The sequence below is a fragment of the Trachurus trachurus genome (genome assembly GCF_905171665.1).
Source record: "Trachurus trachurus genome assembly, chromosome: 9".
Taxonomy (NCBI): Eukaryota; Metazoa; Chordata; class Actinopteri; order Carangiformes; family Carangidae; genus Trachurus; species Trachurus trachurus.
Genome location: NC_139895.1, coordinates 27,959,125 through 27,983,262, shown reverse-complemented (window position 1 = coordinate 27,983,262; position 24,138 = coordinate 27,959,125). Strand labels below are relative to the sequence as shown.

General features: G+C 41.7%; 6 protein-coding genes across 6 annotated transcripts; 5 read left to right on the top strand and 1 right to left on the bottom strand.

The window, feature by feature from the left end:
- On the bottom strand, positions 1 to 2,891 carry lsm1 (LSM1, U6 small nuclear RNA associated). The gene is made up of 4 exons (XM_083978916.1): positions 2,745 to 2,891; positions 2,550 to 2,618; positions 2,252 to 2,367; positions 1 to 525 (listed from the first exon to the last, which is right to left on the bottom strand). Exons 1-4 carry the CDS (start codon positions 2,788 to 2,790, stop codon positions 355 to 357), a joined length of 402 nt encoding a protein of 133 aa, XP_083835042.1. The 5' UTR covers positions 2,791 to 2,891; the 3' UTR covers positions 1 to 354.
- A 487-nt stretch (positions 2,892 to 3,378) lies between these two features.
- On the top strand, positions 3,379 to 7,725 carry bag4 (BCL2 associated athanogene 4). Its single transcript, XM_083978906.1, has 5 exons — positions 3,379 to 3,694; positions 4,278 to 4,397; positions 4,593 to 4,823; positions 5,027 to 5,296; positions 5,718 to 7,725. Exons 1-5 carry the CDS (start codon positions 3,602 to 3,604, stop codon positions 6,186 to 6,188), a joined length of 1,185 nt encoding a protein of 394 aa, XP_083835032.1. The 5' UTR covers positions 3,379 to 3,601; the 3' UTR covers positions 6,189 to 7,725.
- Positions 7,726 to 8,080: 355 nt separating this feature from the next.
- On the top strand, positions 8,081 to 9,672 carry LOC310991271 (dual specificity protein phosphatase 26-like). The gene is made up of 3 exons (XM_083978913.1): positions 8,081 to 8,525; positions 9,009 to 9,220; positions 9,315 to 9,672. The coding sequence occupies exons 1-3, from the start codon at positions 8,347 to 8,349 to the stop codon at positions 9,509 to 9,511; spliced, it is 588 nt and encodes a 195-aa protein (XP_083835039.1). The 5' UTR covers positions 8,081 to 8,346; the 3' UTR covers positions 9,512 to 9,672.
- Positions 9,673 to 10,677: 1,005 nt separating this feature from the next.
- Positions 10,678 to 12,998, top strand: LOC310991264 (serpin A3-5-like). The gene is made up of 6 exons (XM_083978904.1): positions 10,678 to 10,770; positions 11,240 to 11,870; positions 11,975 to 12,045; positions 12,182 to 12,375; positions 12,490 to 12,637; positions 12,723 to 12,998. Exons 2-6 carry the CDS (start codon positions 11,246 to 11,248, stop codon positions 12,915 to 12,917), a joined length of 1,233 nt encoding a protein of 410 aa, XP_083835030.1. The 5' UTR covers positions 10,678 to 10,770; positions 11,240 to 11,245; the 3' UTR covers positions 12,918 to 12,998.
- A 764-nt stretch (positions 12,999 to 13,762) lies between these two features.
- Positions 13,763 to 19,708, top strand: carnmt1 (carnosine N-methyltransferase 1). Its single transcript, XM_083978905.1, has 8 exons — positions 13,763 to 14,129; positions 14,603 to 14,798; positions 14,917 to 15,083; positions 15,247 to 15,387; positions 15,600 to 15,778; positions 16,048 to 16,161; positions 18,710 to 18,813; positions 18,902 to 19,708. The coding sequence occupies exons 1-8, from the start codon at positions 13,996 to 13,998 to the stop codon at positions 19,094 to 19,096; spliced, it is 1,230 nt and encodes a 409-aa protein (XP_083835031.1). The 5' UTR covers positions 13,763 to 13,995; the 3' UTR covers positions 19,097 to 19,708.
- Positions 19,709 to 21,593: 1,885 nt separating this feature from the next.
- On the top strand, positions 21,594 to 23,199 carry LOC310991272 (uncharacterized protein). The gene is made up of 2 exons (XM_083978914.1): positions 21,594 to 22,101; positions 22,381 to 23,199. The coding sequence occupies exons 1-2, from the start codon at positions 21,694 to 21,696 to the stop codon at positions 22,549 to 22,551; spliced, it is 579 nt and encodes a 192-aa protein (XP_083835040.1). The 5' UTR covers positions 21,594 to 21,693; the 3' UTR covers positions 22,552 to 23,199.
- Positions 23,200 to 24,138: the final 939 nt, after the last annotated feature.

Sequence of the window (24,138 nt, the reverse complement as noted above, 5' to 3'; positions counted from 1 at the left end):
AAATCAACTCTTTAATAGAGCACAGACAGTTTTTGAGTCCAAACAATAAGACTACCCATATCATGAAGAGAAAGTGCTGCTGTAAAATAATTGCTAAATTGTCAACATAGTGATCTTAAGACAAACATATGAATTCATAATTTTATCGCCATGATCTGCAAAAGTGAGAGCAGCCATGACATCTTCTCTCCTAATTGAAATTAAACATACAGTACACTACAATAAACAGGCCCAGCGTGATGCACCCATGTACCCTTAAAAAACACACGGTCATGCTCTCTCAAACTCAAATTCACCAGCAAACTTCAGTCCCATTCAAAATGAGGAGGAGGCTCGTGGGAAATCAAGGCTGTGTTAGTATTCGTCTAAGTTGTCAGCTTTGGGGACGGAGAGGCCTCGGTCCTTCAGGACCTGCATTTTGACTTTCTCCGTTTCCTGTTTGGCTTGCTGCTGCAACCGTTGCTCCTCCAGGATCTCTTCAATGGAAACTTGCTGCAGGACCGTGTCGCTGGGCTTATCCACGTCCTACAGAGACAGACATCATATTATTTAAACGCTTGTGACTACATCTTGCATTAAAACACAGTTCAAAAACACTTGCATGAGCCACAATGACCCATTTTGTGTTTTTCTTCTTAATCAGCTGTGTGCAGTTTTAGTATCCATGACACAGTAATGGCACATCTAACATTCAGTGTTTGGGTACTGTTGAGACAGAGCTGCCACTATTGGCCACATCATCCAATATCTCGCTACATGTACCTGAAGAGTCTCCTGCACTGCTCAACCACAAACCTAGCCTTGCTTTACAGGGACAATTTACACAAACCAGACAGGCTCAAGATAGAGGATTGGGGGCAAGGGGTATACATATAAAAAAAAAAACTAGCCTGCTTGCAGATTAAATCACTGCCAACAATTCTCGTTCTGATCACAAGTAAAATAGAAATGACTTGAGAAGGAGTGATGAATGACTCTCTCTGCAACCATAAAAAGAATGTGAAGATCACCTGAGGCACTGAGCTTGACAACAGTGGACTGACGCTTTGTGTCGGTGTTACATTATCACATTCTCTGACCCTCATAACTCGATCATTCATTATTGTGTATGTGAACTGATACACTCAGCACACCGTGCACTCTCTGTTGCCGTGTGACTGACTGCATGATGCATATTTATATGGAGTCTGGGTTCATGAGTCATGCTTGTGCCCAATACTGTGCCGATACTGTCACCGTAATGTGGCTGTAAGTGTCTTGGCTATTAGCTCACATTAACGATGCATGGTGGCTGCAAAAGGTTGCATATCTTAAAGCAGAAGTAAGCGGAATGTTTGTGTTAATATAAGTCTTAAATAGTTATATCTTCCGACAGCAATCACTTACATAGAGTGTTTGGTCTGAAACACGGGTCTGTCAGTCACTCTGCTCTGCTGTAAGCCGAGGAGAAAACTTTCCTTGTATCCTACAACCTTTATCCAATGAGGAGAGAGAACGGCATAAAGGGGCGGTCCTCTCTGTGTGTGCAGCCAAGGGATGCGCGTGAATGTGGTGACGTAGGGACGAGGGCGGGGACTGCTAACTCCATCGGCTGACAGAAAGTTAGCCAAAACGACCGGATCGCTTACTTCTGCTTTAACTTTTCTGATCTCAACTATTCTCAGTTTCCATCTATAACAGCTTGTTTAAGTGGCTGAGCAGGAGTGGATACACTTTATAAATATCTTGTATTTTTAATATGTATGTTTAGCATTCTAAGGATGGATTCATAAATTTGCTAAATTTCCTGTCATAAACTGCAGACAGCTGTAGGAGGCTTCACACAAATCCAGTTATGATACAAACAAAAACAAATTAGCAGCTATGTCATATTTTCAGTGACTTAGGCTATTTTATAACCTACCATCTTATAGCCATAAAAATTGAAAAATATAATATTAAGATCAGATAAGCATAATCAATATGCCCACCTACTGAAAATCTAAAAATGAAAACAAAAATGTAGACTAAAGAATTATTAATCTATTCAATTAATTGCAAGATAAATTTCTGGGTAAGTGTTCATGTTAACTTCTTTTCAAATACTCATTAGGCCTATCACTAAATAATTTTTGTCAGAAGACCAAATAATATGACTATAGTCCATCATTGGTTGTAGTAATTGCTTGACATGTAGCCCAGTGTTATTGTTATTTGTATGATGAGACTCAAACACATAGGTAAAACGTAAAACGAGGACATGTTCACTCACTATCTCTCCCAGCAGGACTACATTTTCTCCTCTCACTATGAAGATTCCTCTGGGGATGTCTCCAAATTTCTTCCCCACGTGGATGCGCTCAACTGTCTGATGAAAAACTAAATTGGCTGAGAGGACAAGAGAAACGCGTTAGAGAGATACAGAGCAATATAACACAGAACAGCGGGTATGCATAGGTTATATGTACACATGAGCATTCAAAGGAACTAGCCAGACGTGTTTTGATTGGTCATCTGCACGTTGCACAAAAGGAATCAAGAGGGAGATACAGTAATTGAATGATTTGTACCAAACTGATCAATGCTTCTGAGGTAACCGATCAGTGTCCTGCCATCTCGGAGCAGCACCAGGTGCTTCTCTGTGGGACACAAGCAGCACAGACAGGTTCAGACTTCATCCAGTTTGTATCAAACACGATGCCACATTTTGAAACGATGTTTCTTCTATAAACCAGCTCTCCCGCAACCTTTTCTCTCCAACTTACTGTCGATGTCGTCTATGAGGCTTGCCGTCCCCGGTACGTAGTTCATCTTGGGCTACTGTTTATCTGCTTCGTTCTTCTTGATGTAACGTTAAGCCATGAATGTTTCAAAATATGTTTCTTTCAAGACGAGCACAGGAAGCGTTTTTATACACGCCTGGGATAAACTTCCTGTAGACGTTTAACCCTTTGAGCGCCGGTGGGCTGTTTAAGTTTGTGTTGGTACACTTTGTAGGGCCGGTATTTTAATTATACCTCTTTAAATAAAAGTAACACCAAAGACGGAACGTTTATTAACAATAAGAAATGTGTTATTATTGGGCGAAATGTATATTTTATGACGTTTTTCCCATTGGCTAATAGCGTCTATGACGCACATGTGATGCCAAGGATCGTATATGTGACAGAGGCAGTGGCAGATTCGGAACAACGCACCCATTTGTTTGAGCAGCCATACACCATCAAAAATAATAATAGTCTTTCATCTAAACGCATCCAAACATTAGAACCTTAATATAATTACATTTTGGTAACTTCAGTGTGGACAAAAAAGACGGAAGGCCCTGACATCCCTCACTCCGCAAAGCCCTCTGCGGTGGCAGGAACCAGCGGCGGAGTGAGACCTCCGTGATTTGACGTGTGGCCCTCATTAAAGAGACAGGACGGGATTGCCCGAGCTCAGCGTCATTCAATCGTTTCCTGATTTCAATCAAGCGGTCTGTACTTCAGCAGAAAAACACAGACGTCGTTGAACAGTTCAGACCGACCGGTGGCACGGCTAAGTGACAGTAGGGCTGCTGAAGGTTTGTTTCTGTGCTATGGCAGGTGACAGGACGGCTGCCGCTGAACGCGCTTAGCTGATGCATCATCACCAGATGCAGTCAGATCTGAAGTCTGGCTGGCCCTCGACTTGTAACTCGGGAAATAACAGCGAAAACTGGAATAACACCATGGTAAGTGAGTGGATACAGCATAGTCAAATCCTGCGGCGTGTGTTCGCTGTCTGTGTGCGTGCTTATTTTATTTTATTTTCTTTATTTAGAAATTGAGTTTGTACTGACTCGCATCATTGCCCCGCTAGCTGACGTAGAGAGCTGTGTCCATGCTAGCTGGACGGCTAACGCAGCTAGCTGGCGTTATGTAATAGTTACCGCTGCCCTGCTAGTTCAGCTGTTGCCCGAGTTTGTCACGTTTATCTTGACGTGACGATACCACCGCTAATGTCGTGGCGCTTATTACAGCTGTGATAAACACGCGGCAGGATGCTGTCTCTTGTAGACACTCAGCCTGGCCTCGTCTCGGTCCGCTGCTGCTGCACAGACTCAGCCCGCCGTGGATAACACTTCACCAAGTAATGAATGAGTCAGTGCTGTTGTTTACTCTGTTGTTGTACCAACGGGGATGGGCTGTTCAAAGTGTGCTTCTTTGTTTCTCTGTTAGAGTTTACCAAATCACAGTCAAGTAATATTTATTGACATTTAATCAAAGAGATGTCCTCTGTAAATAACTCTTCTGTGTGATGCCCTGTGTTCACAGGATGCTCCCCAGTATCCCGGCTACCCTTCACACTACTGGTATCCTCAGTCTCACTCCACAGGACACTATGCAAACGCCTATCCCTCGGGATCAGATGTTCAGCCTCAGTACAATCCACAGGTACGGCTCATGATGCAACACAGCCCGGCCCTCTAAATCCATTGGTGTAGGAGCAAATCTTCTCATTATCCTAAGTCTCCTAAGAGCTTTCACCTTTCCCTCGTACTTTTCAATGGCGTGCTGCTGTGTTACATCACTGACTTACACTTTTACGCAGATTCATCATTAATTCCTCCTCTTGTGCTTTCCGTGCAGGTAATGCCTGGGGGTTATCCAAATGGCCATGGTGTCTACAGCCCAGCACAGGGTCAATATTCAACAAGTGGTTTCCACCCATCCAACCCTTTCTACTGTGCTGACCCCCAGAGGCCGGGTCCAGGTCCTTATCCAAACCAGGGCTGTCCAGCAGAGCAGAGCAGTGGGCCGTCTGGTCAGCCACACTCTCAGCACCAACATCATCACTATCCCGCTCCACACTGTCAAGGGGTGAGTTCATTTAATATCTAAACACAGGCCAAAGTCAAATTTAGGAAGTAGTAGTTGCCAAATGTCACATTGAAGTTGAATACCATGCACAGTGATATTTGTGGTTTGCTTCGGCTTTTTCCCTGAACCAAATGTACATTCACGCCTAAAGGAATCTGAATATTTTTGGAAATACAACATAAACCTGTCCTTCCTCTTCTCAGGCTCCTGGATATCCACCTGGACCGTATCACTATAGTGAAGGTGGTCACGCGATGCCTCCAAATCCTCCATACCCCACTGGCCAGTCTCTCCATCCCAGTCCTCAGGCTGAAGCGTGGGCACACTCCGGTGCGTACGCACCCCCCTCACAGCAGCAGTGGCAGCCAGGCCAGCAGCCTCCTCAAAACCACTACGGGAATCCTGTCCGTCCTCCGCATCCTCCAGCATGGCCAGGCACCGGAACTGGCGCTCCACCGCCTTATCAACCTAAGGTACGAAGCTACAGCTTTTCCAGAGTTGTTTTCATTCTCCAAAAGATTTGTTTGGTTTTGGCAATTGACTGAAATAAATGGAAGCAGAGGCCACTTATAAAACATAATTAAACAAACTGTTTATTTCAACCTCCTGAGATGAGAAACTGGAATTGATAAGTTAAGATGATGCACAACCGCACTATATACTTTATTTGATCTTAATTGTATTATCTATAAATATTAGGACACCTATCTGGTCTAGATGCACAACATTTGGTCTTGCTGGCAATGTAATACTACTGATGCCAAGTTTCATCACAGTGTAGGCATCAATCATCTAAATAAGTTTATAACATTCAAACTTGCTGTTCTTATATGTTAAACAGATGGAGGAATAACAAGTTTCTTAAATGCAGTCTTTTGTTTTGTGTCACTTCAGGACCAACAGCACCAACGTGCCCCACCAGTGGGACCTAAACCCAGGCCGACCCCATCCCCAAATCCCCCCAACGGAAAGCCAGCCGAAATAAGTTCACCCCCCCAAATGTACATCAAAACGGGGAGGGGTGAACCCAACCCTTCGCAGGGTGAGCCCCCACCCTCCGCCCCGGCCCAAGCTCCTGCTCCAGCTCCAGGCCAGGCTGGACATCAGCTCCTGAGCGATAACCCCGGCCTCGCTAAAGTCCAGCAGGTCATGGCCCGAGTGCTGCTGCTTCATGAGGATGTTGACGAGTTTGTTGGCAAAAAGTCAGACAAGAGTTACCGGTGTCTGGAGGAACTGCTGACCAAAGAGCTGCTGGAGCTGGACTCTGTGGAGACTCAGGGACAGGAGACTGTCCGGTTATCCCGAAAGGAGGCTGTACAGAGGATCCAGGCCATCTTGGACCGGCTGGAGAAGAAAGCCTTCTGAACTGGACATATTCATCAGTATGTGGGTCACTAAGTCTTGCTGTTTTTCTTCTCTCAGATCTTCCATGAACACAGTGAGGGTCCAGTCTTGTTCTTTGGAGCTGTGTTTTCTTTCGGTTTGTTTTTCCACTTCCATAATATAAAAAGCCTGAAATGTATGGACCCAAGAACAAGAGCAATTACTGGTACATGGAACCAACTTTTTAAACCCTATATTATGCTGGTGTGAGTGTCATGGCAGTAGAAGAGCAGACTGATGGTTGTACATATGTCAAGACTTTCAGCCTCAATGGGTCTACACAATCTGACACTCTTGCTCAGCCTATCTTTTACGTTATGCCTTTGCCAGCATAATGCCCGGCGGAGTTTCTGGAAGGTGGTTTTATTTAGTGCCACATTGCAACTGTTAGTTGTCTCTAACCTGTGCTACAGATTCAGATTATCGTCATGCTGTCCCTCAGGATTGTGGGTCGGCTTTAGTCTGACCCAACATCAAACAACACGTGCACTTCCTTAGCTGTCTAATTATTACATGTTGCAGTCCACTTGCATGGTCATGATATCGTCCTCATGCCTGATAGGGTCCATACACTTAGTTTCCCCATACTTACTACTTCACGTCTCTGCAGGAATAGGTGCAACGCTTTTCCTTTTCAAATGTGCTCCCAGCCCCGCATGCACTGTAATGTCAGATAAGCACTCAGTACAGTCATGACATCTCCAAGCTCATAATTGGACCTAGAGTGTAGCAAATTAGTGAAAACCCCCTGAAGAATTACTGTTCCCATTACTTCATCTTTTGGATGAAACTGCTTCTTAAGTGCAGACCTAGAATCAGACCTATTTTTGAATGACATGTATTTCACTCTAGGAACTGCTTTTATTGCAGATGCATAGGAATATGGTAGGAGTTACTTGAAAATATGTTCAATTGTGTTTGATCTCTCCCTTTTGAACACTTGGAACATGCATAGGAAAAGGCAGGAGAATTGTATTTTCAGACGTCAATCAGTTGCTGTAAAGCATAAAGGAACAGGTGTACTTTTTCTGTAATGTTTTTGTGCTTAAGGACAATGTTGGACACACCAATCTGGTCAGATGTTTAGTTTGACAGTTTTTTCTGTTTACTCTAGCACTGATATCCTTGTTATATCCAACCCAGATTTTCACCACCATCCATTTTCTTGTGTAAAGCAAGTCTTTTTTTCCCCCAGTCGTTCTTGATGTGTTGATTTAGGAAAAAAAGAGTGCCATATTTCAGGAGATGGTTTTGTATAATTAGAAAAAAATAAAATAAGATGACAAGCTTTGCATGGAGAAAAAAAAATCATCTGTCACATGTGTTCATTTTTGTGTTTCAATGGAGCCCAACTGTACAGTTTCAGATGTAATGCATGTTTCCAACACAGGATGGAAATCTTTGCCTGATGAATACTGAAAATATGACAAATGAGGAAAAAAAAAATCCAGAAATGATTAAATGTCAGTATATTTTTTAACCTGCAATCAAATGAATTGTATTTTTCTGTTATCGTTATTTTAAATTGTACAAATACAGTTAAGTTCAGTTACAGTTAAGAGAGCACAAGTTTTTCTGAGTGGTAACACTCAGGTCTTTGTGGGTAGTGGCTCCAGATGGATAACCAAGCATAATGTCTTGGCAGTGCAAACATCTGCTGTTGTAAAATACAAGAATAAGAATATCTTTTTCTTTTTCCTTCATTTTCTTCTATTGGTTTTTGTTCTTGTCAAGTTGCTGGTTGCAGGGGTCCACTCTCCCTACTTTTGCCAGCCAGCATTCAGACCTTTAAATAGACAGCTATTTTGATGCAAAAGCATAACACAGGCTTGTGCAAGCTTGAGGCGCACAAGCTAGATTTAATTTAGGGTCAAATGGCCTGACAACACTCGGGACACCCGGTGGTGAGTGACTCTGAGGCACAGAAGCCTGAGACTGAAACCACCTCTGGTATTCACACTGCTCTGCCTGACACAGCGGTTGTAGGGGGCTTGCTCGGGAATACTGCTCTTCTAGCTTTCAGACACATGTAAGAAGTTTTTTATTCTTTTAAACTTTGGATTTTTTTATCGACTAGTTTGGAAAATATAGAACTGCTGTCACGTACAAGTCCTGGTGGCTGTCACAAGTGGAAAAAGCTATGTCATATACATCTAAACTTCCTGCATCCTGGAATGATAAACCTCCTCCTCGGAAGGTGGAAATTGACCTGAGCTCCCCTGGTCTTGCTGTGTTTGAGTTGGAAAGGCTCCTGTTTACTGGCAAATGCATCATCAGCCATGCAGATGAAGTCTGGCCAAGGCTTTATATCGGTGACCAGTAAGTAACTTGCTTCACTTTTGGTAAAAACCCATAGACCGGGAGACAAAAACAAAGCATGGCTTTGTGACTTTTTCCTCTTTGAATATTCGTATTGTAACAGAGAGAGAAGGCTGAACCGCTCGTACAAATGTCACCCTAGTCTGGACCTGGATTCACTCCACGTGTGTCAAAGAGCTGCACTGATGATAAATCAGATTTAATTGCAGGACGAGTAATCCAAGACCCTTCGAGCTGCATGCCAGCTAAGGAACTTGAGTAAACTACAGCAATGATATGTGAGAGTTTCCACTAATGTAGGGACATGAAAGCATGTATCAGGATTCAGATAAGTACTAGCTCACATTTTTGAAGTAGTTTTCTGAATATCAATCCATCACTCCTAAATACATTGCATACAAATGATTCAGCAGGAAACCTGCAGCATTTTTACTGTGTATTCCACCTATTGTCAGATACCTAATACAGTGCTGTGTTTTTCAGACACAGTGCAGAGAACGCAGCTGATCTGTCCATGCATCGTATCACACACATCCTGAACGCAGCTCACAGTCAACGCAGAGGACAGCCCGATATCTACACACGCATGAACATCAACTACATGGGCATAGAGGCTCATGACGCTTGTAACTTTGATATGAGCGTGAACTTCCATGCTGCCGCAGACTTTATCCACAGTGCTCTCAGCAGAGGAGGTAAAAAAAAAAAGGAGGTGGGGGGCCATTATATGCTTAGTATCTGCTTGGAAATCGACCATGTAGGCTAATGTAATGTTTTTCTGGTTGACAGGAAAGGTCCTGGTGCACTGCCATGTAGGAGTGAGCCGTTCTGCCACCCTGGTCCTGGCTTACCTGATGCTGAAGCAGAACCTCACCCTCGTGGAGGCTATTTGTGCTGTGAAAGAGAACCGGGGTGTAATCCCTAATCGAGGATTCCTCAGACAGCTCATCAGACTAGATGGCCAGCTGTTTGGCACACATCACTGAACAATGTCAGTTCAAGTATTCTTTGTTTAAGAGATTACAGTGATGATTTCATTATCTTTTTCACTACAGGGACTACCACTGTATAAGGGACTAAACAGTCCTTTCTTGGATCAAAACTTTATATTCTGTCAGTATGTTATTGAGGTTTTACATTAAAATTATAACTGATGCATTGAATGTCTGGCTGTCTATGTAATTTACACATCAGTGCTACCTACCTTTTACATAACTCTGCAGAGATAGGCTGTGTATACTGATAGATGCATGTATGGATGGGTACTTCTTACACATTCAGTGGGTTTTTACTGTATGATAAGAAGACTGTAATCAACACTAACATTATTATTATTATTATTATTATTATTATTATTATTATAACCTTTATTTATTCTCGAGAGACATTGAGGTTGCCCTCATTTTCAATGTCGTCGAGTTTACAACGCAGTTAAAAAATATTGACAGTGGTTACAGTCATTTGAAGTGATTACAACCAATATACACTTAACAAGAAACAAGAAACACAATCATCTGAAACAGTTACAAATGGAAACACAGTTATTCATGACCAAGTACCTAAACTCACTAAGTGAAGGGAGCGCGTCCAATCTCAGGATGTGCTGTAACGCGTTCCAAGAGCTAGGGGCATCATAACAAAAAGCAGTCTTGCCAATACTCGTAAAGACTCGAGGAACTTTGAGTAGCAGTAGTTCAGCCGAACGGGTCCTGTAAGTACCAGAGTTCCATTCCAACATATTTGTTACATACAATGGCAATTTGCCTGTAAGAGCCTTAAAAATATATAAAAACCAGTGCCTCTTGCGCCTTTCCTCAAGAGAAGGCCAACCAACTTTTCCATACAAAACACAGTGGTGAGTATCATATTTATCAGCCGTGATAAATCTTAGAGCTGAATGATAGACTGAATCTAGACGTTTCAGAGTTGAGGCAGCAGCATGTCTATAGATGATATCACCATAATCAATGACGGACATAAACACTGCTTCAATTATTAATTTTCTTGAGAACATGTTTTCGTACATGTTGTCTACTTGTCGTTTGCAACCTCAGTAAGGGCTGCACAGTAATCATTACACAGAACAAATACAGCAGCCAAGCAAATAAAAGGCTTTGATAGAGAATAAACAAAACCAAAGTTCAGTTGTGGTGGTCAGTCCTATAAAATAGGATATCCCCCTCTGACCATCCTGTGCCTCACTGTCTGTGGTTGGTGAGACTCTGTGAGCAGTATTCAGTAGAAGGTGAGTTTTTTTTTGCTTATTACTTTAAAGTGCTCCACCTATAGATGCAGACATAGTGCACACCCAAAGTTCATGCAGCTGTTTTTTGGATGATGTGGGTAAAATCACATCTTTTGTAAAAAAAAAAAAAAAAAAAAAGTACATCAAAAGTGTGTTTGGCTGCTGGATGAGTCAAAAATGTAAATAGAAATTAAGTTCAACATGACGACACATGTTTTATTTTAGAAACACTGAAACACTGAATTGTGTAAATTTTGATAGCAGATTTAAAGAAAATGGCATGTTGTAAAATTTTGAATTGTTCGTGGAAATGTGCTTTTGGATTGACCAAAACTATAACTAACAATAACACATAATAAGAATAGTCCCTCAGAGATTTGAAAACAACATATTCATCATATGTTTACTGAGAATTTGCCCTAGCAAATATTGTGCAACCCAAATGAACAGTGGTGCACCTTTCTTTTAGTTCACCATGATGCATGCAGTCCTTGGTATCTGGATCTTATCAGCAGTGGTCTGCGTGGGAAGAGGCCATCACCACGAAGGTCATGTGCAGGCTGATGAACAGACTCAAGAGACTGTAAGCTCCCCTGTCTCACTGGTGTCCTCAGCAAACAAAGAGTTTACCTACAGTCTGTACAGGAAGTTGGCAGCACATGCTGACTCACAGGGCAAGAACATCTTCTTCTCACCAAGAAGTGTGTCCACCGCCTTGGCTGCCTTGTCTGCAGGAGCTCGGGGGGAGACCCACCGACAGCTTTTCAGCGGTCTTGGTTTCAACAACTCCCTGCTGACACAGGAAAATGTAAATCAGGCTTTCCAGACAATCCTGGAAAGGTCCAAGTTGTCTCAAGACACCAGTGAGGGGACGGCTGTGTTTGTGGATAAGCTCTTCAAGGCGAGCCCTGAGTTCCTGGATGTCTTGAAGCAGTCTTACTTTTCAGAAGGGTTCAATGTTGACTTCACCAAAACCACAGAGAGCGCCGATACCATCAACCAGTATGTGTCAGAGAAGACCAATGGGAAAATTGAGAAGCTGGTTGAAGACCTGGACGCAAGCACAGTCATGTATCTCATCAGCTACATCTACTTCAAAGGTAAAACAGTGACATGAATGATATATAGTTTCTCTCTCTCAAATTTAAGTTTGATGCATTACTATACAAGCTGAGTTGTACTCCTGCTCATCACCATCATACAGGAATGTGGCAGACTCCCTTTCAAACTTCTCTGACCAAGGAGGAGGAGTTCAGTGTGGCTGCAAACACCAAGGTTCAGAGTTCAATCATTTATTCAGAGTGGGCGTTGGGAGTTGCAATCATTATGCATCATCATCATCATCATGCCTCCAGCATGCTGTTTGCATTTTCCAGTTAAAGAGTTTTGTGTTTAAATTGTCACTTTCCAGGTTCCAGTCCAGATGATGAATATGGAGGACGACGTTGACATCTATTATGACCAGGCCATTAACACCTCAGTCCTCCACCTTCCCTTCAACAGCTCCAACTCCATGCTGCTGATATTGCCTGATGATATGGCAGAACTGGAGGGTGCCATTTGCCCAGGCCACGTCACGAAATGGCTGAAGTGGATGAAGTCCAGGTTGGGAGAAATCATCCTTAAATTCTAACACAAGTGGTTTGACACTCAATAAACTAATTTCTGTCCTGTCAGATCAATCACTGAATGTGTATCTATTTTTTCCCAATTTTATAGGAGATATGACGTATATGTTCCAAAATTCTCCATCAAGACTTCCTACAAGCTGAATGATGTGTTGAATCAAATGGGAATGACAGACATGTTTAGTGATCGTGCAGACCTGACTGGTATCGCAGAGGGGAGTAAACTGGCAGTGTCAGAGGTAAAGACCGAGAGCATGTAATGTTGTATTTCTTTCCCTGTTTTCTATCCACCTTTCATCTCACCGTGCCTTTCTTGTACCACAGGTTGTGCACCAAGCTACACTGGATGTGGATGAGGCCGGAGCCACCGCTGCAGCTGCTACAGGCATTGGTATCACACTTCTGTCCTTCCGCCACATCCCTGTCTTGAAGTTCAATCGTCCATTTATGGTCATCATCACTGACCGCGTCACAGAAGACACCCTCTTCATTGGCAAGATTAACAATCCAAACGAATGATGATGGAGAGAATTTGTCCTTACTCAAGCACAACTGTTGCATCAGATTATACAATTTAAAAAATAAAAACACATAAATAAATATTTAGTTTAGTGTCTTTCTTTCTTCTTTTATGACTGATACAATCAAACAACTAATTAGGCTAATTATATAATGTAATATAGCCTACATTGTTTTTTTCGTGCACTGAACAATTTGGAGATTGTGGGCTAGTTTGCTTCCTTAACATGTCGTCTTTCAGGATAGTGGAAAGAAACAGTAGAAAATCCACATAAAGGTGGTTATTTTACTTGATTTTGTCTTCTTTCGTTCTCCTAAATTCACAAAAACTGCCTAACCTTAAATGAGAATGTTGCATTTTGTCACAATATAATAGTGTCACAATTTCTTTACATAATGTGAAAACATTATGGGGCTGGACAGCCACTGGACCAAGCAAATGGGGGCACCAAATGGGACATGACAAATGAAATGAAATTATGAGCTATATGAAATCTTCTGACCCAACTGAGGGAAAGTTTCCCTTTTCTTTTTTTATTTGGGAACATTGAAAAGTTGTGGCAGTTTACAACAAACATAAAAAAAATCAACACTTGCTCCCCTACTCACTTGAAGCTCTTTTATTTAGTCATTTAGTCAACGTTTCAGTCAGGACCCAGAACCCACTGGGTCCTGATCATAGACTGTAAAAGGTCCTGATGAAGGTCAATAGACTGAAACGTCGACTAAATGACTAAATAAAAGAGCTTCAAGTGAATGCGGGAGCAAGTGTTGATTTTTTTTTATGTTGAACTTGACTGGGGATCTGCTCCCAGCACCACCCAAAGGAGAATGTGCATGCTGATTAAGCCTTGATAGTTTACAACAAACAGCCTACTATTCATTGGAGTGCTACAGAAGAAACATCAGCCTACATTGGCCCTCATAATGATTTAAACGCTGACTTGCTGCAGTGCGGTCGTCCGCCGGCAGGGGGCAGCGACGCGCCTCCTGGAGTCTGAGCTGCTGGAATCAAATACAACTAACGAGGAAAAACCTAACCGCGCTCTGATTGGTCGGACGGAAGTTTGTCTCAGACATGGCCGAGACCGGAGCAGAAGGGGCGCACGGTGGATTTTTTCGTAAAGAAAGAATAAAACGCAGCCCCGAAGAGGAGGCCAGGCTGGAAAGGCAGCATTTCTGGAGAATAATCGACGTTTTTAGGTTTTACAGGTATGATAAAGATGGGTTAAAGAAAATAACGGGGAGGCAACGGCGGGTTGTGTCAACAAACGATGTTGTTAGCATATAACAATAGGAGAAGACAGATTACTGGGTCCGGAGGGAAACTGTGATAGTGTAACGTTACCGGGCTTTGTCCTAGTTGAATCAGCCTTTACTTTACTTGGTTCTGTTGTCATTTATCATTTCATTTATTGGATGAGTTTTTGAACTCGGTCAGAATGTGTCTCCCTTGTTCTCTCTAACAATCAATGTCACATCTGTGGCTCACTTGAATACAGTAAAAACTGTTGCTATCATTATTGTTATTATCAATAATAATACATCCCCTCTGGACCCAAGGGTCAGGCCCATGAACTTTAAATCAGGCCTTACAACAACTGCTACTTGTGCTCCCTCCTTGGCTCCACCTGACATGAAGGAGCTTGTGATCCTCAGCTGTCTCATGTTCTCTCTTCCACCAGGGTCCATGTCCAGGAGCAGGTCAAACGCGCTGAGCGCCAGTTTCGGAGCCTACCGCAGCACCACCAGAACATGCTGCCCGGTGTCCTGTCCAACCTGGATCAGATCAGCCAGTGCGCTGAACACAACCAAGAGGTGTTGCAGGCCATCATTCACAACAGCCTTGATATGTTTGAAAACATCGGGTATGGCGAAAGGGTAAGACCTGAGAGAGGCAGGTCATGTACTGGGTAAATGTTTTGTTGTATGAACATTTATTAATTGTGATTTATTTCAAGAATGCATGTAGATGTGTCCCACTTACGTTTTCCCTCAGGAGGATCCAAAAAAGGCCAGACCAGCCTCCACATTTGACTTGGACAAGCTGAAGTCCACGATAAAGCAGTTTGTTAGAGACTGGAGTGATGCAGGCCAGGTTGAGAGGAGCACCTGCTACCTGCCTATCATCCAAGAGATCCAAAGACTCTTCCCAAGTGACCAATAGTAGGAAACATACATACTCCCGTACACTGATGCATGCATGCATGTCAAAAACAGATGCTACACATTTTGGCCAGGCATATGATTACATAATTATATTGAAAAAATTCTGATATTGTGACTTTCTCTGTGGTTTCCATGTGATATGTGTATTTTATTATGTCAGTGATGTGTCTAAGGTGAGCGTGCTGGTTCCGGGTGCTGGCCTTGGCCGCCTAGCCTGGGAGATAGCTCGCCTGGGTTATATATGCCAAGGCAACGAGTGGAGCCTCTTCATGCTGTTCTCCTCAAACTTTGTTCTCAATAGGTAACACAGACACTAACACTACCTTTCACCTTCTTACGCATACTTTCAGGCATATCTTTGCTTTCATGAGATTGAACTTTGTATGAAGTGCATGATGTATTTGTGAGTGTTTAGAAAGAAAATAAAAATGAATAATTCATACTCAATGCACCTATATCCAGAATGCTACTTCCATCAACCTCTCCTCCATGAATTTGGACTGCTCCATTCAGGTGTGAAAAGGTCCATGCTCTGACCCTGTACCCTTGGATCCACCAGTTCAGCAATAACAAGAAATCCTCTGACCAAATACGACCAATCAGATTCCCCGATGTCAACCCTCAGAGCTTACCTCTGACCTCAGACTTCTCCATGGTAGCAGGGGATTTTGTGGAGGTCTACAATGAGACAGGTAAGTAAATGCTGTTGTTGCCATTGTAGCAAGCAGTCAAAAGTACATAAACCCTGGGAGAGACTAATGCCTTTGTATGAACTTCTGGCAACTTTATGTATTCATTAGCCCCTCTGGGAATCTACATACACTTCACAATTCATTGCAATTGCAACATTTATTGCAATTGCAATGAATTGTGAAGTATAATTTTAATAATATATAAGAACCTTAAGTTAGTATGAGTATTAATCAAAAGTGATCATGTTATATTTTTCTGTGTCTGTCAGATTCCTGGGACTGTGTGGCTACCTGCTTCTTTATTGACACAGCTCATAATGTCATAGAGTATGTGGAAACCATCTGGAAGATTCTGAAGCCCGGTGGAGTGTGGATCAACCTGGGTGAGTAAAATACAAAATGCTATTGATAACCTGCTGTTAGTAGTGGTGCCGTACAAAATGCAAATACATGGTTATTAATTTGTGTAGCCAACTGTGTCTTTAGTTAGGTGTCGTATACAAAGGGTGCTGGCTAGTTTCACATCAAGGCAGTTGTCCTTTTCTTGTTCTGTACCCACATTTGTTAACTAGCAGTTGCACCCATTGTTTCTCTTAAAATGAGGTTTTTGTCAGCCACACTGTCGGTGCATTACATTCTGAGAATGGGATCGTTTGATTGAGCCAACAAAAACCTGGTCTGAAGTCAGTGGTGTAGCATTTTAATTTTCATTTTTTTTTTGCTGCTTTTCAAGCATTTTTAATTGCATTATTAATGGGGCAGTATGCTGGTACACAATGTGTACACAGCCTGTTAGAATGTAGCATAGCTAAAGGTTGAATATGGAGAATGAGCAGAATACCACCATCTATTGATTAGGGGTGGGGGAAAAAAACAATTCATGTAACTGTGCGTTCACACCAAAAGCTTCCAAAGCGTCAAAACCCCGAAAGTCAATTCATTTTCAATGAGAGCCCGGCGACACCGAGCGTCCAAAGCGTCAACAGGCGTCGCCGCGCTTCCAAAGTGTCCAAAGCTTCCAAAGCGTCACCAGATGAGAAGTTGAACCCTGGTTAACTTTAGGGTAATTAGCTATGACGCGGTTAAGCGGCAATCAGCTGCCTTTTTTTTCTTCTTTTTTTTGTATTTCGGCTCCCCAATGACCAGCGCGATCGAACTTTGACGTCAGTCACGTGACGAGCGACCAAAGCGGCTGAAAATATTTGCTGTTTTGGAAGCTGTCTTGCCTGACGCCCACCCTCGAGCGTTTTTGACGCTTTGGAAGCTTTTGGTGTGAACGCACAGTTAGAATCGCGATCCTTATCATCTACAATTCTGGATCGATTCAGCCCTCACAGGCTTCCATACACAGCGTTGCAGCAAGTCAAGATGCCAAGACGCATGTTAACCGATTATTAACCATAAACTGATGCGATTAAAATGCCCTATTGAATCTCTGTGACTAGACTTGTGCCCATCATCAACCTGATCCTCTATTGTCGATTGAGAGGATGAATCGTGAGACACCCTTGAGATTCACATCCCTGCTATTGATCATGATAGTAATCAAGGTGCAGATGGATCTGTAACTAGATCTGTAACTGTGTTGTGGAAAAGGGCCATAACACACCGTTGCGAGGGACGCCGCTCTGATCAGAGGATACAGAGGAGAAGAACTACGCAGGATATTTACCTTTGTTTCATTTTTACCTTCATTAAACAGTTTCGGACTAATTGTGATGTTAGATAAATGACTTGTAACTTGTTACAGGGAGAGTGGAGGCTCGCTTTGGCTGAAAACCAAACCTACATGATCAGAGCCTCTGACCCGTCACAGCTCTCGTCCCTGTGGCACCGCAAGTTCGCGACACAAACGCGCCCTGTAAACCGTTATGACAGATAAGACTACACAAATACACACATTGTAACATGTATGATAATCCATTGATCCTCTGATTGATTATAAAAGGCTTCGTTGAAAACAAATGCACACGACTGGGAGGAGGCTTAGCAAAACAGTGGAAGTGACTCCCAATGCCGGCTACTGGCTGGTACGAGGTAAACTGGAAGTCATTGTCGAAGCCGTCAAAATTTCTTAAATTATTTAATTCAGATTAAATATAATTTTTTTTTAAATGGAAAATCAATACTTTATATTCTGTGCCCCTCTAAACGCCCCATGGTGTATTATTTTTGAAAAAATATAGCTTTTAATAAGCATTCTCCATATTCAACCTTTTAGGTAGAAATCCTGCATAGTTCCTCTTCCTGAGCTGTGAGCAGCACATTGATTTCCTCATCTCCAGTGCCATTAAAATAGAAATGTGCCAAGATCAAAACACACCTGGCTGACACTCTGATTGGTTTACTGTACATCATGCCCAAAACAGTCAAAATCAACACTAAGCACGACCCTTTTGAATCATGCATAGCCCTCAAGCCCCCAAGTGGTTATTGACACATATGCCACTTCCTTTAGATCATGACTGTTAAAACAAAGCCCAATGAACCTGCAGTCACTTCTGCTTCATTTACATCACATTTATCTTTGTTTTTGTTATTTCTTTGTGGTTTTTCATATGTTACTTAATGTACTTAAATAAAAACACACCAGTTGGAAACTTTCTGCATTACTCAGATTACCGTGGTTGTGCCTGTTGAGATGTTGAGAGAGGGACCACCAGTGTCCCCTGTAGGGCTAAATCCAAACATTGGACACATTCAGATAGTGGCTGTAATGCATTTGGTCTATTAGGTCATACATTTATAAAATTACATTTATACTTGAGCTGTTATCAGTAAATAAAAAGAAAACAAAACCACATAATACAATAAGAATTTACATCAGTGTTACTGTTTGTCTGAAGAAGATGACAGATTGTTTAAGAATAGTCTTTTAGAGTCAAGGTGAACATATCTCTGTTGAGATATTTAACTTTGATATTTTTTCAGGTCCACTGCTGTATCACTTTGAGAACATGGCCAATGAGCTCTCAATTGAACTCAGCTATGAAGACATTAGGACAGCAATGGTTAATTTTGGCTTCCACATTGAGGTAAACCAACAACTTAAATTACAATTCATAACTTATATCATGTTCCCGATCAGAAATCTTGTCTCAGTCTTAAATATATCTCCTACAGGTGGAGAAAGAGTCGATGCAGACCACCTACACAGAGAACGACCGCTCTATGTTGAGATATGTTTATGACTGCATCTTCTTCGTGGCACGAAAACCTGCAGAGCTGTATTTCGACTGTCAAGAAGACGACCAACAACAGATTTCTCCTCCAGCTGCTAAGTCACCTCGGCGAGAGGGCACTGACAATCCCTCGTGACAAAAGGCCCGTGGACAAAATTGGTGAACTTAGGGGAGCACAACCATTGACTAAGAAAATATTAGACTGATAAAACCAAGAAAATGGAAATGGAAGAAAAAAAATCAATGGACATAGATTTTCTTTTTTCTTGTGTATATATATTTTTTATGATGCATCTCATGGAGAAATGTTTCCAACACAGCAGGTAATATGACATGATATAGTACTATGTAATCGGACAAATGTCTAAATGCTATATATCTCTTCAGCCCTTGGGCATGAGATGAGTCAGTTACCCTTGGGTGCTATTTTGCTTTACTGGTTTGTGTGTTGGCTACAAACCATGAAGAGCAAATTTCTTTTAACCAAGCCTGCAGTGTCATTTGTTTTTATCCCCATTGGCTTTCACTGCCTCAGAGTTTATGTGTTTGTGAATAGAGAATGTGACATCAACAACTGCTTTTGATATCTATTTATTTTTATTTTTTCAAATATGGTGCCAATAACCACATCTGTTCACTTGCATAGCTCATTGGATATGAAAATGTTATCAAAACATGTTTCGGGAATAGTTGGAGAGGATTTTCATCAACTTTTCTGATTTCTAATCACACTTTGGAATAAAGCCAAACATTTCAAAAATATGAATCTCTATAATTTTACTGTCAGATTGGAGATCTATACACTACTAGCAAAAAGTTATGTATATTTTACTTGGGGGTGAAATTTATGTATTATGTTACGCTATGTTGTTATGCTATGCTACAGCTATATGTCATGAAAGTAGGGCATTTTAAGTAAAAGTATGCAATGGGAATGTCTGTATCTCAAACATTGAAACAAAAGCTAACAACAGTGGTGGGTATACCACAACAAAAAATGTCACTGTGTCGATAAGTTGTCATGAGGCCAAAGGACGTCCACTTCTCTGCTTTTCTGTGGCTCTTCCAGTCTCTCTGTCTCTCTGTTCAACCTGCTGATGAGACACTCTGAGCCCAGTCAACACTTCCCTCTGAGAAAATCCCATCCTCTGAAGTCTCCACGTGTTCAGGTACTGTTGGTGGACTGTAACAGGTGTCGTCTTGATGATGTAGAAATGTGAATGGCATGATGAAGAGGACTGATTCAATACAAACTGTCATTGAACCAGAAAGCTTAGTGGTTGAATCATGGATCAGACGCTTGTTAGGGCACGATGTTATGTTATAAGTACTGAAACATTTAACAGTCGGACGTGTGCATTCAAAAGTTTAGAGAAGGTCAAATTAAGTTCATTAATTGATGAATTAATTCTGAAATTTGATCTGGAAGCTGAATATCCCTAACTTTTTGTGAGTAGTGTACATATAGGCTACATTTGTTCAAAAAGTGATGTCTAAGGATATTTAAACTTTTCAATAAAGTGTTCAATGAGCAGATTTAGTTGAAAATTAGTAAAACTGATTTGTGAAAAATTGTTTATAATGAATTGTGCTGCCTCTTCTAAGAGTTCTGCAACTGTGCGTAGCACTTTACAGTCTCGCTGTCGTCATGATTTTGTACAGGTCATAAAACGTTTCAGTATAACAAAATTTCCCCACACTGAAAAAGGATGTGGCACATTTCTCATGAGAGTCAGAACAAATCAGTTGGCACCCAGAGCGTTGTTAGCAAGCAGTGCTGATTACCACACCACAAAACCTTTTCTTTACAGACATATTTGAGATTGATTACTGGCCAGATTATTCAAAAAATAAAAGCTGCTGCTGATGTCTGATGGCAATCTGAAATTGCTCCTTAGCAGGTTATAAACCAGCAAGTATTATTTGATCTATTAGGTTGTACTTGTGCTCTTATCATAAAAGATGCACTAACATGGAAGGAGTATTTATTTATTTATTCTGTATAGCTGCATTTGTTCATAGGCATAACTTACCTGCAGATTTAGAGTATATTTTGGGGGATTTTTCGCCTGTAATTGTTAGTATAGTCGAGAGAAAGAGGAAATTGTGCTATACTAGCACAATGATGGATGGGCACTGGGTCTCAGTAACTTGGGGTCTATAATAATCATAAAAATAATTGTATAGACCAAGTATGAGTGGCAGGGGCAGACCACCACATGAGTGCAGTAATTCTAGTTTTTCTTTTGCCTTTGAGTTAAATTCTCAGATAGATATTGAAGTGGTGAAGGGCTTGACAAAGCATAATTTTACTTCTCTGGTTAGATATTACAATCACACCATTCAGTCATATTTAATTTTTAATTATTTTAAATGAAAATAGATGGTACACTCTACAAAATATACATTTCATGTTTTGGGTCTTTTCTCTGTGCACTGCCTGACACCTTATTTTTACAGTCTATGCCTGACACCAAGTGGGAAAAGTCCAATATTTGGGAGGGCGAACAATGTAGGAAGTGCATGCTGCAGACAGGTGGCAGTAGTCCAACAACCTGGGAGTCAGCTGCCGTCAACCCCCGCAGAGGAAGAAGAAGTAAGCTAGTATCTATCTACGACTGAACCAACACGTTTGTGCCTAAAACAAGCTGCAGTAAGTAGTTAGTAGTGTCGGTGTTACCACCTAATTTAGGTTTTCTGTTGCACACCAGGGCGCTGACAGAGCCGACATTCATGGCGAAGAGACGCCCCGAGGACACGCTGCTGCACAACTCTCCCTCCAAAAGATGCTGCTGCCATGCGCTGTGCAGTGTTGACATGCATCTGGAGAGCTGCACGCCGCCGGCGGCCGGGGGGGTGAGCCTCAGCCCGCCGTCGCTGCTGGCTCTGCTGGGCAGCCGCTGCAGGAAGAGGCCGCACTACTTCGAGGACCCGGAGCGGGAACAAGAAGCAGCAGCGGCGCTTCATCGCAAGACGACGACACACTGCGACACTAGGAGGAAGCATGCTGCAAATGTTTTGCCTGTGCAGACTTCTGGAAGTTTCCAGGACCGAGGCGTCTCCAGTTCTGCCACAAACATCAAGAAACGCCCTCGACAGGACTCGGCAGGTTCAGAGGCTGGTCCTAAAGCTAACGATACAGTAAGTTGCTGATTATGTAGAATAAGTCGTCAATTAAAAACATTCGAAGATAGTTGGACAGGGAATATAAATTGATGTAATGGCAGTACATGGCCACTAGATGTCACCATTCACTCACTGTACACCCCGCTGAGATACAGCAAAGTCTCACTAATATGTTTTTTCCCTTCATTGGTTGACCTACTATGGGTCATCCAGTCTAAAATGTCACTATTAGCTGCGTTAGACATGTCTCCTCTGCTCAGCCCCTCTCTCTTCTCTTTCTCATGCTTCCTGTAGGCTCCTGAAGGGGATACCAGCCATGAAGACTGTGCTTATAACTCCTTCCAGTACTGGAGGGTCCCCTTACCTGAGCTTGACCTCTCACTGCTAGAAGATGTCAGTGACCGTTCCCAAATAAAACAAAACTCAAAAGTCAAAGAGTCGTCTTCGGATGCCATGGAGACCTGAATGTGATGGGAGGGAGCAGTGAGCTTCTTTGACTTTGTGGTACCATCAGCATGAAAGCATGATGATGAAAATGTGACGCTCTGGGTCTGATGAGGTTCACATTAAGTCTGCTGGAGATGCACCCAGGTGAGAGGCTGCAGACTGCCAGTTTAGCTTACCGGTAGTCTGAGTGATACAGGCTGATCCAATTTGTATCGGTGTTAGATTATGGGTTTAGGCGAAGCACCAATAAGATCTGTATCAGCACTGTAACAATGATGGATACCCATCCACACCCAAGTTGTAGATACATTTAATTTTGTTGTTAGTTTTTTACTGTTATGTCCCTTTTTAGAAAATAATACCCATTTTGTGGTAAATATTTCAGATGGTGACAGTTTATTTTGTATTTTATGTTGGCACTCCACATGTAAAACCTACAGTAGTGTTTTTTTTTTTAAACTATAGGCTACATTTGTTACATTCATAACGGTGTCAAAGGTGTAATGAAAGTTGGGTCTGGATTACAGTTCATATTATAACCACTCAAATCTATCAGAGCTTGCTTTGTGTTACTCATCCCTGAGTTATTGATAGATTATGTGACTCCTTTTCTATTAGCACTTTTTTTCCCTAATACATTTTACTGATAAATCTCATTGTAAAAAAACTTTTCTAAACTCTTCTTGTGGTTTCAAATTTGCAGTTTTGCATCAGTGTACATGTCAGAGGCAGTGTTATGTAAAATTAAATGAACCATAATGTCAGCATTGTTGAATATATCCTGTTGTAAGAAGCTATAAAATGTAAAGTAAATATGGTAGCAATTGACAGGGACATGTAAATGTAAATTTAACAGGGTAGGTACACAGGTTAACTATAGAGAGTAATAACACATAGGCTAGTCAATATTCAGTAAAAGATGATATATTAATAACAATCATGTGTATATTGATAATTTAATTATGCCCTGTGATCCCTCCAGTTACCAAAAGTGTACAACACACTACCCATTCCTGCTGTTTTTAGCTGGGGATGTAGGCTATTACATGTATTTGCAGGTGCTGTGGTGTGGGCTCCAATTTTCTGTACAGTACCAGGCAAAAGTTTGGACACACCTTCTCATTCAATGGTCTTTCTTTATTTTTTATTACTTTCTACATTGTAGATTCAAACTGAAGACATCAAAAATATAAAGGAACACATATAGAGTCATGTAGCTAGTGACGGAAAAAGGGTTAGCCTTATTAAAACAAAAGTTAGTTATCAGTCACCTGGCCTTACCCAGTTGAGATGGTTTGGGATGAGTCGGACTGTGCAGAGGTCAAACAAGGTCTCAGACTGTTGGAAAACCACTCCAGATGACGACCTCATAAAGCTGATGACAAAATCAAGTGTGCAAAAGCCTGTCATAAAAGCAAAAAGTGGCTACTTTGAAAAATCTAATAAAACACATTCTGCTTTGTTTAACACATTTTTGTTTACTACATAATTCCTCATGTGTTCCTTCATAGTTTTGATGTCTTCAGTATGAGTTTAAAATGTAGGAAGTAAAAAAAATAAAGAAAGAAAAGTCATTTAATGAGAAGGTGTCTCCAAACTTGTGAC

What these genes read in the sequence shown, in the direction of transcription:
- lsm1 (XM_083978916.1), bottom strand. Translation starts at nt 2,790, where the DNA reads ATGAACTACGTACCGGGGACGGCAAGCCTCATAGACGACATCGACA. An exon ending in CCTCATAGACGACATCGACA is followed by an intron (nt 2,619 to 2,744) that starts GTAAGTTGGAGA and finishes TGTGTCCCACAG; the next exon opens with AGAAGCACCTGGTGCTGCTC. An exon ending in CAGAAGCATTGATCAGTTTG is followed by an intron (nt 2,368 to 2,549) that starts GTACAAATCATT and finishes TTGTCCTCTCAG; the next exon opens with CCAATTTAGTTTTTCATCAG.
- bag4 (XM_083978906.1), top strand. Translation starts at nt 3,602, where the DNA reads ATGCATCATCACCAGATGCAGTCAGATCTGAAGTCTGGCTGGCCCTCG. An exon ending in AGCCTCAGTACAATCCACAG is followed by an intron (nt 4,398 to 4,592) that starts GTACGGCTCATG and finishes CTTTCCGTGCAG; the next exon opens with GTAATGCCTGGGGGTTATCC. An exon ending in CCGCTCCACACTGTCAAGGG is followed by an intron (nt 4,824 to 5,026) that starts GTGAGTTCATTT and finishes TCCTCTTCTCAG; the next exon opens with GCTCCTGGATATCCACCTGG.
- LOC310991271 (XM_083978913.1), top strand. Translation starts at nt 8,347, where the DNA reads ATGTCATATACATCTAAACTTCCTGCATCCTGGAATGATAAACCTCCT. An exon ending in AGGCTTTATATCGGTGACCA is followed by an intron (nt 8,526 to 9,008) that starts GTAAGTAACTTG and finishes TGTGTTTTTCAG; the next exon opens with ACACAGTGCAGAGAACGCAG. An exon ending in CAGTGCTCTCAGCAGAGGAG is followed by an intron (nt 9,221 to 9,314) that starts GTAAAAAAAAAA and finishes TCTGGTTGACAG; the next exon opens with GAAAGGTCCTGGTGCACTGC.
- LOC310991264 (XM_083978904.1), top strand. Translation starts at nt 11,246, where the DNA reads ATGATGCATGCAGTCCTTGGTATCTGGATCTTATCAGCAGTGGTCTGC. An exon ending in CAGCTACATCTACTTCAAAG is followed by an intron (nt 11,871 to 11,974) that starts GTAAAACAGTGA and finishes ACCATCATACAG; the next exon opens with GAATGTGGCAGACTCCCTTT. An exon ending in GTAAACTGGCAGTGTCAGAG is followed by an intron (nt 12,638 to 12,722) that starts GTAAAGACCGAG and finishes CTTGTACCACAG; the next exon opens with GTTGTGCACCAAGCTACACT.
- carnmt1 (XM_083978905.1), top strand. Translation starts at nt 13,996, where the DNA reads ATGGCCGAGACCGGAGCAGAAGGGGCGCACGGTGGATTTTTTCGTAAA. An exon ending in TCAAACTTTGTTCTCAATAG is followed by an intron (nt 15,388 to 15,599) that starts GTAACACAGACA and finishes TGCTCCATTCAG; the next exon opens with GTGTGAAAAGGTCCATGCTC. An exon ending in TGGAGTGTGGATCAACCTGG is followed by an intron (nt 16,162 to 18,709) that starts GTGAGTAAAATA and finishes ATATTTTTTCAG; the next exon opens with GTCCACTGCTGTATCACTTT.
- LOC310991272 (XM_083978914.1), top strand. Translation starts at nt 21,694, where the DNA reads ATGGCGAAGAGACGCCCCGAGGACACGCTGCTGCACAACTCTCCCTCC. An exon ending in GTCCTAAAGCTAACGATACA is followed by an intron (nt 22,102 to 22,380) that starts GTAAGTTGCTGA and finishes TGCTTCCTGTAG; the next exon opens with GCTCCTGAAGGGGATACCAG.